Source organism: Heptranchias perlo, chromosome 13, assembly GCF_035084215.1.
Source record: "Heptranchias perlo isolate sHepPer1 chromosome 13, sHepPer1.hap1, whole genome shotgun sequence".
NCBI lineage: Eukaryota > Metazoa > Chordata > Chondrichthyes > Hexanchiformes > Hexanchidae > Heptranchias > Heptranchias perlo.
In genome coordinates, this window is record NC_090337.1 from 4,622,311 (window position 1) to 4,636,296 (window position 13,986).

The 13,986-nt window shown below is 47.5% G+C and overlaps 1 protein-coding gene across 1 annotated transcript in view; it reads right to left on the reverse strand.

The window, feature by feature from the left end:
- slc2a2 (solute carrier family 2 member 2) overlaps positions 1 to 11,726 on the reverse strand; it is a 58,396-nt gene extending 46,670 nt beyond the window's left edge. Inside the window, exon 1 of the mRNA XM_067994866.1 lies at positions 11,587 to 11,726. Coding sequence (XP_067850967.1) covers positions 11,587 to 11,622 — 36 coding nt within the window. The 5' untranslated portion in view covers positions 11,623 to 11,726. The remainder of the gene's footprint in view (positions 1 to 11,586) is intronic.
- Positions 11,727 to 13,986: the final 2,260 nt, after the last annotated feature.

Below are 13,986 nucleotides of genomic sequence, written 5' to 3' on the forward strand. Positions count from 1 at the left end.
GACATGAGGAAAAACTTTTTTACCCAGAGGGTGGTGGGTGTATGGAATTCACTGCCCGAATTGGTGGTAGAGGCAGGGACCCTCAACTCTTTTAAAAAGTACCTGGACCTGCACCTAAAGTGCTGTAAGCTGCAGGGCTACGGACCGGGTGCTGGAAGGTGGGATTAGAATGGGCACCTGGTGTTCTTCGAGCCGGCGTGGCCCCCTTCTGTGCTGAATCTTTTCTATGGTTCTATGGTTCTATTGGGGTGTCCTCGTACACGAAACACAGAAAGTTAACACGCAGGTACAGCAAGCAATTAGGAAGGCAAATGGTATTGCAAGGGGGTTGGAGTACAAGAGTAAGGAAGTCTTGCTGTAATTGTACAGGGTTCTGGTGAGACCACACTTGGAGTACTCAGTACAGTTTGGTCTCCTTACCTAAGGAAGGATATACTTACCTTAGAGGTGGTGCAACGAAGGTTCACTAGATTGATTCCTGGGATGAGAGGGTTGTCCTATCAGGAGAGATTGGGTAGAATGGGCCTATACTCTCTGGAGTTTAGAAGAATGAGAGGTGATCGCATTGAAACATATATGATTCTGAGAGGGCTTGACAGGGTAGATGCTGAGAGGCCGTTTCCCCTGGCTGGAGAGTCTAGAACTAGGGGCCATTATTTCAGGATAAGTGCCAGCCATTTAGGACTGAGATGAGGAGAAATTTCTTCACTCATTTCTGTGAATCTTTGGAATTCTCTACCCCAGAAGGCTGTGGATGCTCTGTATTTGAGTATATTCAAGGCTGAGATTGATAGATTTTTGGAATCTAAGGGAATCAAGAGATATGGGGATCGGGCAGGAACGTGGAGTTGAGGTCGAAGATCAGCCATGATCTTATTGAATGGCGGAGCAGGCTCGAGGGGCCTAATGGCCTACTCCTGCTCCTATTTCTTATGTTCTTATGTTCTTAACCAATAGGGAGGAGGCCTGAGTTTTTGCCTCAGTTCCGGGAGTAGACAAACTTTCAGGCTTCAAACTCCAGGTATTCGCTAAGCCATCTACCACCCTAGCTTCCACCCTGCATTTGGCCTTCAGTGAACACACATCGAGGCTGTCTGATACTTACCCCCCTATTGGGCTAACAGACTAACACCTACAACAACTTGCATTTATATAGCGCCTTTAATGTAGTAAAACGTCCCCAAGAAGCTTCACGGGAGCAATTATCAAACAAAATTTGACACCGAGCCACATAAGGTGACCAAAAGCTTGGTCGAAGAGGTATGTTTTAAGGAACATCTTAAAGGAGAAGAGAGCAGCAGAGATGCGGAGAGGTTTAGGGAGGGAATTCCAGAGCTTAGGGTCTTGGCAGCTGAAGGCACGGCCGCCAATGGTGGAGCGAAGAAAATGAGGGATGCGCAAGAGGCCAGAATTGAGGGAGCTCAGAGATCTCGGAGGGTTGTAGGTGCTGGAGGAGGTCACAGAGATAGGGAGGGGCGAGACCATGGAGGGATTTGAAAACAAGGATGAAAATTATAAAATCGAGACTTTGCCGACTGGCAGCCAATGTTGGTCAGTGAGCACAGGAGTGATGGGTGAAAGGGACTAACATATAAATAAGACACCTGTGAAATATGAATTCAGTTTTAAAAATTTGGCAATAAAAATCTGGTATCAGTAAAAGTGACCATGAAGCTGTCGGATTGTCATTAAAAACCCAACTGGTTCATTAATGTCCTTTAGGGAAGGAAACCTGCCGTCCTTACCCGGTCTGGGCCTATATGTGACTCCAGTCCCACACCAAAGTGGTTGACTTTTAACTGCCCTCTGAAGTGGCCACTCAGTTGTATCAAAACTGCCACCAGCGGCCCACCACCACCTTCTCAGGGCAACTAGGGCTGGGCAATAAATGCCGGCCTTGCCAGTGATGCCCACGTCCAGAGGGTGAATTAAAAAAAATAACGTCAGCATCAATCACTCCCAGTTCAGGGGGAGGACATTGAGATACAGAGTGCAGCCACTTCTATTTGACTCCAGCAATGGGCCTCAGCCCTAACTTCCTGTAGTCATGTCCGGTGTGATATTTTTCCATTTCCCACACCTTCAGATAGCAGGGACTTTCATCGCATGAGTCTGGGTTGGAAACAAGCCCACATCCCACAGGTGAAAGGCCTAGTGTCTAACTCATTGTGCCTCCCAGTACCTCCAAGGGGTTTGTTTTTGAAGTTACATGGAGGTGTTTGGTTTTGAAATTAATAAAACTTTCAGTTAATTTTCACCCGCTGTAAAACAAACAGGCATGGTACTACTGCCGAAAAGCATCCTGACCACAATCGGATTTACTGCAGTGTGGCGTAACTGCCGAAAAACGTCCAGACCACCATCAGATTTACAGCAGTCTGGCGTTACTGCCAAAAAACGACTGGAAGGCCATTGGATTAGAAGTGGAGGCAGCCTGCCCCTCCCTCAGAGCGTTACAATGAATATGAGAAGATGTTTTCTAAAGATCGCACAGCTATTTCAATAGCACAGCTGATGGGGGAGCAAAGTGGATGTGATTGAAGGCCAAAAGCAGATTAAGATGTCCTACACCTTTATGTGCGCGGGCTGAATTCCATTATATACAGGAATCTGACAGTCGGAAGATATCAAACCTCCTGTTTCACAAGCCCACTTCCTAGTAATCTCTGAGCAGCTCCTAAACTAAACGTATCGGCACCCTACACCCCCCAAACCTCCTGGAGCAATTATGATAGTTCTGGTCATTCATAACACTTCCCCAATTGACAAATTCTCCTCCCAAAGAGCATCTCACCCTCTTTCTCGTTTGATCAGCTGAATCTCTGACCCTTTCTTTTTTATCCATTCTTGGGATGTGGGCGTCATTGGCAAGGCCGGCATTTATTGTCCCTCTCCAGTTGCCCTTGAGAAGGTGGTGGTGGGCCTTCAGAGGGCAGATAAGAGTCAATCACGTTGGTGTGGGACTGGAGACCCGGGTAAGGACGGCAGGTTTCTGTCCCTAAAGGACATTAGTGAACCAGTTGGGTTTTTATGACAATCCGACAGCCTCATGGTAACTTTTACTGTTCCCAGTTTTTTATTGCCAGATTTCTGAAAACTGAATTCAAATTCTCAAACTGCCCACAGTGGGATTTAGAACTCACCTCCTTGGGATTACTAGTCCAGGCCTCGGGATTACTAGTTCAGGAACATAACCACCACAATATACAGAAGCCCACTGTCTACCAACAACTACCACAAAATCCAACCTGGTAAGAGTTTATAGTGTGCCTGACCTGGAGAACGCACTCTCTCCCCAGAGGGTCACAAACAACTTCCCTAAGTCCAGAGACCTTCGGCACAGATTGGCAAGAGCCAAGGTTTAGGGAGCCCCAAGAATGTGCCGAGGCACTGCTGGACTTAACCGTGCGGTTTACCAGCACCGAGCGTTGGTAAGATCCTGGCTGTTAATCTGGCTCGGCCTAACCCACCTATTAAGGTATTGGTCGGCAGGGTGAGTGAGTGAGAAGCTCCGATGACTTGTCTACCTCTTCCAGTTCTATCAAAGAGCCATACTGACTGGCCAAGTAAATGGCTTTACAGATAGCATGTGATCTCCTGGACTGGGTTTCAATCACTTGAGGGGATCGGAGAGGAAATTTTCCAGAGTATTTTCTTTTCTTTATTGATCCTGGGTTTTTCTCTGTTTTGTTGCCTCCCCCAAGAGATTACCAACTGTGGGTGAAGGGGGCGAGGGAGGGAGGAGAGGGTGGGGGGGAAGTGGCTAGTCACGATGCTTCGGCCATCATGGTGTGGGGCAGGCTTGATGGACCAGCTGGTCTTTCCCCGCCCGTCAATCCCTTATGTTTGTAAAACCAGTCGTCCACAGCGCTCTGGATTACTGAACCTGCCAATCAAAGGTTCAACCAAGATCCAATCTCCCAATGGGCAGGCATGTCTTCTTGCAGCCAACTGCACCCCAATCAGACCACGGCCACCTCCTCCCTCGGTCCCCTCCCCTCCCCAGTGGGTACAGGAGATATCATTGAGGCAGAAAATGGCCAGAATGTAGTCAATGGAGTTGATGGTGTGGGTCAGGCTGCATTTGCACTGTGTCGGTGTGAAGGGTCAACTTCGGACCAACACCACGGTTACGAGGGGTCATTTTCCTACATTATGTTGTAGAGGGGACGCTTGCCCAGTGAGGTTTGGTCGGACGCTGCACATAATTTTGCTGCCGTGAATTTAATTGGTTGGAAAACTACAGCCCCTCATGCACCCCCCTATTTCTGATACACGTCACCAATGGCAAGAATTCCCGACACCAGTCAAAATACAGAAAATGACCCTCAGAGTGTAAATCCAGCCTGAATCCGGAGTCAGTAGCGGAACTTGAAAGCTCGGACCATGGGTTAACTCCAGATTTACATAAGAAAAGCAGAGTCAACACCTTCGCGGAGGGGGGAGAATGGGAGAAAATAAATAAAAAATGATACTGTGCCTGCCTCCTTCTCCCCCTAGAGACTAACTACAATCTGCATTATACATAAAGTAAGACACATTTATATTGCACCTTTCGCGATCCCAGGATGTCTCAAAGAGCTTTACTGCCAATTAATTACTTATGAAGTGTAATCACTGTTGTAATGTAGGAATCACAGAAGCCAATTTGCGCAAAGTAAGATCCCACAAACAGCAATGAGATGAATGACCAGATAATCTGTTTTAGTGATGTTGGTTGAGGGATAAATATTGGCCCCAGGACACTGGGGAGAACTCCCCTGCTCTTCTTCAACTAGTGGCGAAGGGATCAATTAAGTTCACCTGAGAGAGCAGACAGGGTCTTGGCGTAACGTCTCATCTGAAAAATGGCACCTCCGACAGTGCAGCGCTCCCTCAATACTGGCACTGGAAGCGTCAGCTGTTATAAGCTGGATAGCCCGGTGGTGAAGGATACAATACTAGAGCCTGGTCTTCAGTTGCTTCCAAGCCTTTGTTCACAGAGCTCCACAATACACACCCTAGATCAGCTCTCTTATATATGGATACAAGAGAGCCCCAATTGACATGCACCACCTGAATGCAATTAACGTTAATTGATATAAATCACATGGATACAATTAACATTAGCCTGGATTATGTGCTCAAGTATCTAGAGTGGGGCTCGAACCCACGACCACCCAAATTGGCTGCCGTGTTTCCTTGATTACAATAGTGACTACACTTCAAAAAGTACTTCAGTGGCTGTAAAGCACTTTGGGACATCCTGAGGTATTGAATGGCGCTATATAAATGCAAGTTCTTTCTTACTTTATATTGGGATAAAAATTCCACAATGTTGATTCGGGGCGGGCTGGGAGTGCGTAATTTCGCGATTAGCACTCCTGATCCATGGCAACAGAATTCTAACCCACGGTAAATGGGTTCTCTCGTCAGTACTCCTAGTGAAATCAGAAACCCGTCCTCACGGTTATTTTACAATAAAGTGATGAGCAGGCCCTTAATCGACGGTGAGCTGACACGTGATCAGCTCTTGAATGACTCACACCAAGACAGGCAGCTCCACTGCTATCTTGGACCTGATGCAACTGAAGTATCATCAACTTGCCAGTGTCAGAGGAACATAGGAACTGGAGGAGGACATTCAGCCTCCCGAGCCTGTTCTTCCATTCAATTTGATCATGGCTGATCTGTATCTTAACTCCATTTACCCGCCTTGGTTCTGTAACCCTTAATACCCTTGCCTAACAAAAATTTATCAATATCAATTTTTAAATTTTCAATTCTCCCACAGCCTCAACAGCTTTTTGGGGGAGAAAGTTCCAGATTTCCACTCCCCTTTGTGTGAAGAAGTGCTTCTTGACATCACCCCTGAACAGCCTAGCTCTAATTTTAAGATTATGCCTCCTTATTCTGGAATAGTTTCTCTCTATCTACCCTATCAAATCCTTTAATTATCTTAAACACCTCAATTAGATTACCCCTTAATCTTCTATACTCAAGGGATTGCAAGTCTAGTCTTAAATCTAGTATTAAACCACAGCTCCATGTAGAACTGCCAGATCGGAGAGAGACTTGAAGAGCAGTAAAGCAGTCTGCATACAAGTGACACCAGTCCGTGCTGCTCTCAGTAATCGACCCTGAGGCCTGGACTAATAATCCAGTAGAACGTGAGTGCAAATCCCACCATGGGCAGTTTGGAAATTTGATTTCATGTTTTAAAAAAAATCTGCAAATAAATAAAAGTGACCATGAAGCACCTCCCAAACCCGCGACCTCTACCACCTAGAAGGACAAGAGCAGCAGGCACATGGGAACAACACCACCTGCACGTTCCCCTCCAGGTCACACACCATCCCGACTTGGAAATATATCGTCGTTCCTTCATCGTCGCTGGGTGAAAATCCTGGAACTCCCTTCCTAACAGCACTGTGGGAGAACCTTCACCACACGGACTGCAGCGGTTCAAGAAGGCGGCTCACCACCACCTTCTCAAGGGCAATTAGGGATGGGCAATAAATGCCGGCCTCGCCAATGACGCCCACATCCCATGAACGAATAAAAAAAAAATTAAGCTGTTGGATTGTTGTAAAAAGCCAACTGGTACACTAATGTCCTTTAGGGAAGGAAACCTGCCGTCCTTACCCGGTCTGGGCCTATACGTGACTCCAGTCCCACACCAACGTGGTTGACTCTTAACTGCCCTCTGAAATGGCCACTCAGTTGTATGAAAACCACTACCACCTTCTCAGGGCAACTAGGGATGTGCAATAAATGCCAGCCTTGCCAGCAACGCCCACATCCCCAGAATGAATTTTTAAAAAAAATCCCACTTGATGGCTATCCCATACCAAATGATTCTAGGAAGGTCCAAGATTTGACCCTTGATTCCTTGTTGAGTTTACAGATCTCAGGCTGGGCAGCAGCTGGAATGCTATGATCCAGCATCCCTGGACTAGGGAGCGGAACAAATCAATCTGTATTCCCCCACTCCCCCCATCACTGCCCACTGACCCCTGATAACCCCCTCCTCCAAAGCCAAGATGGCCACCAATGTTGTCTGTCTGGGCAAAGTATCAGAGGGCAGGTATCACTTGCAAACCCTTTACCTGAGGAACGTGTCAGCACCTTCTGGGGTGGGTGGGGAGGGGGTGCAGGGGGACAGGAAGGTCCCACACAAGAGGTTAGTGTGCAAAATTAAAGCACATGGGATTGGGGGAAATATACTGGCATGGATTGAGAATTGGTTGACAGACAGGAAACAGAGAGTAGGAATAAACGGGTCTTTTTCCGGGTGAGTGACTAGTGGGGTACCACAGGGATCAGTGCTTGGGCCCCAGCTATTCACAATATATATCAATGATTTGGATGAGGGAACTAAATGTAACATTTCCAAGTTTGCAGACGACACAAAGCTGGGGTGGAATGTGAGCTGTGAGGAGGATGCAAAGAGGCTCCAATGTGATTTAGACAAGTTGGGTGAGTGGGCAAGAACATGGCAGATGCAGTATAATGTGGATAAATGTGAGGTTATCCACTTTGATTGTAAAAACAGAAAGGCAGATTATTATCTGAATGGTGATAGATTGGGAAAAGGGGAGGTGCAACGAGACCTGGGTGTCCTTGTACACCAGTCGCTGAAAGTGAGCATTCAGGTGCAGCAAGCAGTTAGGAAGGCGAATGGTATGTTGGCCTTCATTGCAAGAGGATTTGAGTACAGGAGCAGGGATGTCTTACTGCAGTTATACAGGGCCTTGGTGAGACCACATCTGGAATATTGTGTGCAGTTTTGGTCTCCTTATCTGAGGAGGGATGTCCTTGCCATGGAGGGAGTGCAACGAAGGTTTACCAGACTGATTCCTGGGATGGCAGGACTGACGTATGAGGAGAGATTGGGTCGACTAGGCCTATATTCACTAGAGTTTAGAAGAATGAGAGGTGATCTCATCGAAACATATAAATTTCTAACAGGGCTATACAGACTAGATGCAGGGAGGATGTTCCTGATGGCTGGGGAGTCCAGAACCAGGGGTCACAGTCTCAGGATACGGGGTATGCCATTTAGAACCGAGATGAGGAGAAATTTCTTCACTCAGAGGGTGGTGAACCTGTGGAATTCTCTACCACAGAAGGCAGTGGAGGCCAAGTCATTAGATGTATTCAAGAAGGAGATAGATATATTTCTTAATGCTAAAGGGATCAAGGGTTTTGCGGAAAAAGTGGGAACAGGGAACTGAGTTAGACGATCAGCCATGATCATTTTGAATGGCGGAGCAGGCCCGAAGGGCCGAATGGCCTACTCTTGCTCCTATTTTCTATGTTTCTATGTTTCTATGAAAGTGGGAGGAGAATTTTTAAAAATATATATTAGTACACTAAAGGTTTTCAAACTAGGACGCTGACACCCCAGAGGGTGAATGAGGGGTTCTAATTACACAGAAATTATAACCACTGAAAATATTAACACTCCCAGAGTCCGCTTGTAAATACTGATAAACTCCCAGGGACTCTATGTAAATACTGACACACTCCTGGGGACTCCTGTAAATACTGACACACTCCTGGGGACCCCCTGTAAATACTGACACACTCCTGGGGACTCCTGTAAATACTGACACACTCCTGGGGACCCCCTGTAAATACTGACACACTCCTGGGGACTCCTGTAAATACTGACACACTCCTGGGGACCCCCTGTAAATACTGACACACTCCTGGGGACCCCCTGTAAATACTGACACATTCCCAGGGACCCCCTGTAAATACTGACAGACTCCCAGGGACCCCCGTGTAAAATACTGTCACACTCCCAGGGACCCCCCCTGTAAATACTGTCACTCCCAGGGACCCCCTGTAAATACTGACACACTCCCGGGGACCCCCTATAAATACTGACACACTCCCGGGGACCCCCTGTAAATACTGACACACTCTTGGGGACCCCTTGGATATATTGTTTCTAGGAAGCCTCTGCGACCATCAAATTTCAATTATCTTCCGGCTGCAATTATCTCTACCACTGTCCATGAATAATACAGGTTTTCTGAATTAATAGCTCTATTTTTCTTTGAGTATCTGCCAGGAGTGTATCGATCTTTACAGGTGTTCCGGGGGAATTGTATCGATACTTACAGGTGTTCTTGGGAAGTGTGTCGATATTTACAGGTGTTCCTGGGGAATTGTATCGATATTTACAGGTGTTCCCGGGGAGTGTGTCGATATTTACAGGCGTTCCCGGGGAGTGTGTCGATATTTACAGGTGTTCCCGGGGAGTGTGTCGATATTTACAGGCGTTCCCGGGGAGTGTGTCGATATTTACAGGTGTTCCCGGGGAGTGTGTCGATATTTACAGGCGTTCCCGGGGAGTGTGTCGATATTTACAGGCGTTCCCGGGGAGTGTGTCGATATTTACAGGTGTTCCTGGGCAGTGTGTCAATATTTACAGGTGATTCTGGTCAGGAAAGTCTGAAACACATTGTACAATAGAAATCACTCCAAATTTCCCCTTGATGATTTTCAAACCAGCAAAAAATCCTTTTGAGAGGTGGAGGGTCTCACTTGGCTACACAGACACCCAACTGTCTGGGCTGCGCGTCTCCAAACTAAGCTACTGAGAAACACACACAGTCAGAGACACAGACTGCAAACTCACTCCTCTCGACTTAAGGAACAACATGCAATACGTTTATTCCTTCTCTCTCTATGAACTTTCCCATTCAACAGTTTTATGAATGCCTCTTTCTGTACTTTACTCCTGGAGATTGACCCTATTTCTACCAAATCTTGTTGTGATTCATGTTTTCTCTGCTGTGGTTCAGTGGGCAGCACTTCTTACCTCTGATTCAGAAGGTTGTGGGTTCAAGTCCCCACTCCAGAGACTTGAGCACAAAATCTAGGCTGACACTCCTCGTGCAGGACTGAGGGAGTGCCACACTGTGGGCAGGTGTTGTCTTTTGTGATGAGGCAATAAACTGAGGCCCTGACTGCGTTCTCAGGTGTTCCATAGAATTACATAGAGTCTACAGCACAGAAACAGGCCACTCAGCCCAACTGGTCTATACTGGTGTTTATGCTCCACACGAGCCTCCTCCCACCCCCTTCATCTCACCCTATCAGCATCTCCTTCTATTCCTTTCTCCCTCATGTGTTTATTTAGCTTCTCCTTAAATGTATCTCTGTTATTCACCTCAACTACTCCCTGTGGTAGTGAGTTTCACATTCTCACCACTCTCTGGGTAAAGAAGTTTCTGCTAAGTTACCTGTTGGATTTATTAATGACTATCTTATATTTATAATTTTGGAGCCTCCCACAAGTAGAAACATCTTCTCCACGTCTACCCTATCAAACCACTTCATAATCTTCAAGATCGCTATCAGGTCACCCCTCAGTCTTCTCTTTTCTAGAGAAAAGAGCCCCAGCCTGCTCAATCTTTCCTGATAGTTATAACCTCTCAGTTCTGGTATCATCTCAGTAAATCTTTTTTGGACCTTCTCCAGTGCCTCTATATCCTTTTTTTATAATATGGAGACCAGAACTGTGCACAGTACTCCAAGTGTGGTCTAACCAAGGTTCTATACAAGTTTAGCATAACTTCCCTGCTTTTCAATTCTATCCCTCTAGAAATGAACCCCAGTGCTTGGTTTGCTTTTTTTATGGCCTTATTAACCTGTGTCACTACTTTCAGTGATTTGTGTATCTGTACCCCCAGATCCCTCTGCTCCTCTACCCCATTCAGACTCTTATTATCCAAGCAGTATGTGGCCTCCTTATTCTTCCTACCAAAATGTACCACCTCACACTTATCTATATTGATATTCATTTGCCAATTACACACCCATTCTGTAAGTTTATTAATGTCTTCCTGTATTTTGTCGCATTCTTCCTCAGTATTAACTACACCCCCCAATTTGGTGTAGTCCGCAAATTTTGAAATTGTATTTCTGATTCCTGAGTCCAAATCATGAATGTAAATTGTGAACAACAGTGGTCCCAGCACCGATCCCTGTGGAACACCACTTCCCACATTTTGCCAGTCTGAGTAACTACATTTAAACCCTACTCAGGTGGATGTAAATGATCCCTAGGCACAATTTCGAAGAAGAGCAGGGGAGTTCTCCCTGGTGTCCTGGGCCAATATTTATTACATTGCTGTTTGAGGGATCTTGCTGTGCGCAAATTGGCTGCCCCGTTTCCCTACATTACAGCAGTGACTACATTTAAAAAAGTACTCCAATGGCTGTAAAGCGCTTTGGGACGTCCCGAGGTGGGGAAAGGCGCTATAGAAATGCAAGTTCTTTTATTCCAGAGAACGCTGAGAAATATTATCAACAAGATCCCGCGAAAAGCATGCCAGCTTTCTCCAACACGGATCCTAAACCCACGGACAGAAAGAGCGTGGGAGAGAGGTGACTAGTCCAGGACAAGGTCTGGGTCGGTTTAGTGACTGCAGTACAGACTGACTGCTGTCAAACTTTCTTCACCCGGTTAGTTTCATTCACCTCTCTCTGAAATGTACAAACTTCCGCACATGTCATCAAGAGACAAGTGTCCCATCCACAGAGGAGGCTGGAACGATGCTGATGTGAGACGGACTCTGGGTCTCTTACCTTTCGCGATCCCTCGTCCGTGCTGCTCTTCCCCATCCCCGAGTGCGAAGGAGTGAATCCTGGGTGACAAAAGGAAAAGGACCCGAGGCACAAACTCACACTCGGTCCCCAGAATCCTCCCTATTTAACTGACGCTGCTCAAAGGGGCCGCCCCGTGTGCAGAGCAGGTCCTTATCAAACCGAGCTGCTTATTAACTCGTTTTAAATCGGTCTGAGATGTCGGAGAGAGGCAACTTCTCTTTTGACTGTGTGTGTGTGTGAGTGTGTGTGTCTGTGTATGAGTGTTTGTGCGTGTGTGTATGAGTGTTTGTGCGTGTGTGTATGAGTGTGTGTGTGTGTATCTGTGCGGCTATGTGTATGTGGGGTGGGGGTGGGGGGGTAGAAGTGGAGTCGGTGTATGAGCTTGTGTGTGAGAATTAATGTGTGTGTGTATGTGTGTTTGTGTGTGTGAGTGTGTGTGTGAGTGTGTTTGTGCGTGTGTGAGTGTGTGTGTGTGTTTGTGTGTGTTTTTGTGTGTATGTGAGTGTGTGTGTGTGTTTGTGTGTGTATGTGAGTGCTTGTGTGTGTGTTTTTGTGTGTATGAGTGTGTGAGAGTGTTTGTGTGTGTGTGTATGAGTGTTTGTGTGTATGTGAGCGTGTGTGTGTGTTTGTGTGTGTATGTGAGTGTGTGTGTGTGAGAGTGTTTGTGTGTGTGTATGTGAGTGTTTGTGTGTATGTGAGTGTGTGTGTGTGTGTTTGTGTGTGTTTTTGTGTGTATGTGAGTGTGTGTGTGTGTTTGTGTGTGTATGTGAGTGTGTGTGAGAGTGTTTGTGTGTGTGTGTATGAGTGTTTGTGTGTATGTGAGTGTGTGTATGAGTGTTTGTGTGTATGTGAGTGTGTGTGTGTGTGTTTGTGTGTGTATGCGAGTGTTTGTGTGTATGTGAGTGTGTGTGTGTGTTTTTGTGTGTATGTGAGTGTGTGTGAGAGTGTTTGTGTGTGTGTGTATGAGTGTTTGTGTGTGTGTTTTTGTGTGTATGTGAGTGTGTGTGTGTGTGTATGTGAGTGTTTGTGTGTATGTGAGTGTGTATGCGAGTGTTTGTGTGTGTGTGTGTTTGTGTGTGTATGTGAGTGTGTGTGTGTGTGTGTTTGTGTAAGTGTGAGTGTGTGTGTGTGTTTGTGTGTGTGTTTGTGTAAGTGTGAGTGTGTGTGTACATTTATTACTGACTGGTTAGAGCCAGGAGCAGAGTTAGAGGAGGAGATGTGAGATTTTCTCTAGCCTTTAGGCATAGCAACAATCCTGTTACATTCAACAGGAATGGGACAGATTTGTAGCACCTGGGGGTAAAGAATTGCATGGACGGAGGGCATTGAGGGAAATGGGACGGAGGGCACTGAGGGAAATGGGGCAGAGGGCACTGAGGGAAATGGGGCAGAGGGCACTGAGGGAAATGGGGCAGAGGGCACTGAGGGAAATCGGACAGAGGGCACTGAGGGAAATGGGGCAGAGGGCACTGAGGGAAATGGGACAGAGGGCACTGAGGGAAATGGGACGGAGGGCACTGAGGGCAATGGGACAGAGGGCACTGAGGGAAATGGAACAGAGGGCACTGAGGGCAATGGGGCAGAGGGCACTGAGGGAAATGGGGCAGAGGGCACTGAGGGAAATGGGGCAGAGGGCACTGAGGGAAATCGGACAGAGGGCACTGAGGGAAATGGGGCAGAGGGCACTGAAGGAAATGGGACAGAGGGCACTGAGGGAAATGGGACGGAGGGCACTGAGGGCAATGGGACAGAGGGCACTGAGGGAAATGGAACAGAGGGCACTGAGGGCAATGGGGCAGAGGGCACTGAGGGAAATGGGGCAGAGGGCACTGAGGGAAATGGGGCGGAGGGCACTGAGGGAAATCGGACAGAGGGCACTGAGGGAAATCGGACAGAGGGCACTGAGGGAAATGGGGCAGAGGGCACTGAGGGAAATCGGACAGAGGGCACTGAGGGAAATGGAACAGAGGGCACTGAGGGAAATGGGGCAGAGGGCACTGAGGGAAATGGGACAGAGGGCACTGAGGGAAATGGGACGGAGGGCACTGAGGGAAATGGGACAGAGGGCACTGAGGGAAATGGGACACAGGGCACTGAGGGCAATGGGACAGAGGGCACTGAGGGAAATGGAACAGAGGGCACTGAGGGCAATGGGGCAGAGGGCACTGAGGGAAATGGGGCAGAGGGCACTGAGGGAAATGGGGCGGAGGGCACTGAGGGAAATCGGACAGAGGGCACTGAGGGAAATGGGGCAGAGGGCACTGAGGGAAATGGGACAGAGGGCACTGAGGGAAATGGGACGGAGGGCACTGAGGGAAATGGGACGGAGGGCACTGAGGGAAATGGGACGGAGGGCACTGAGGGAAATGGGACGGAGGG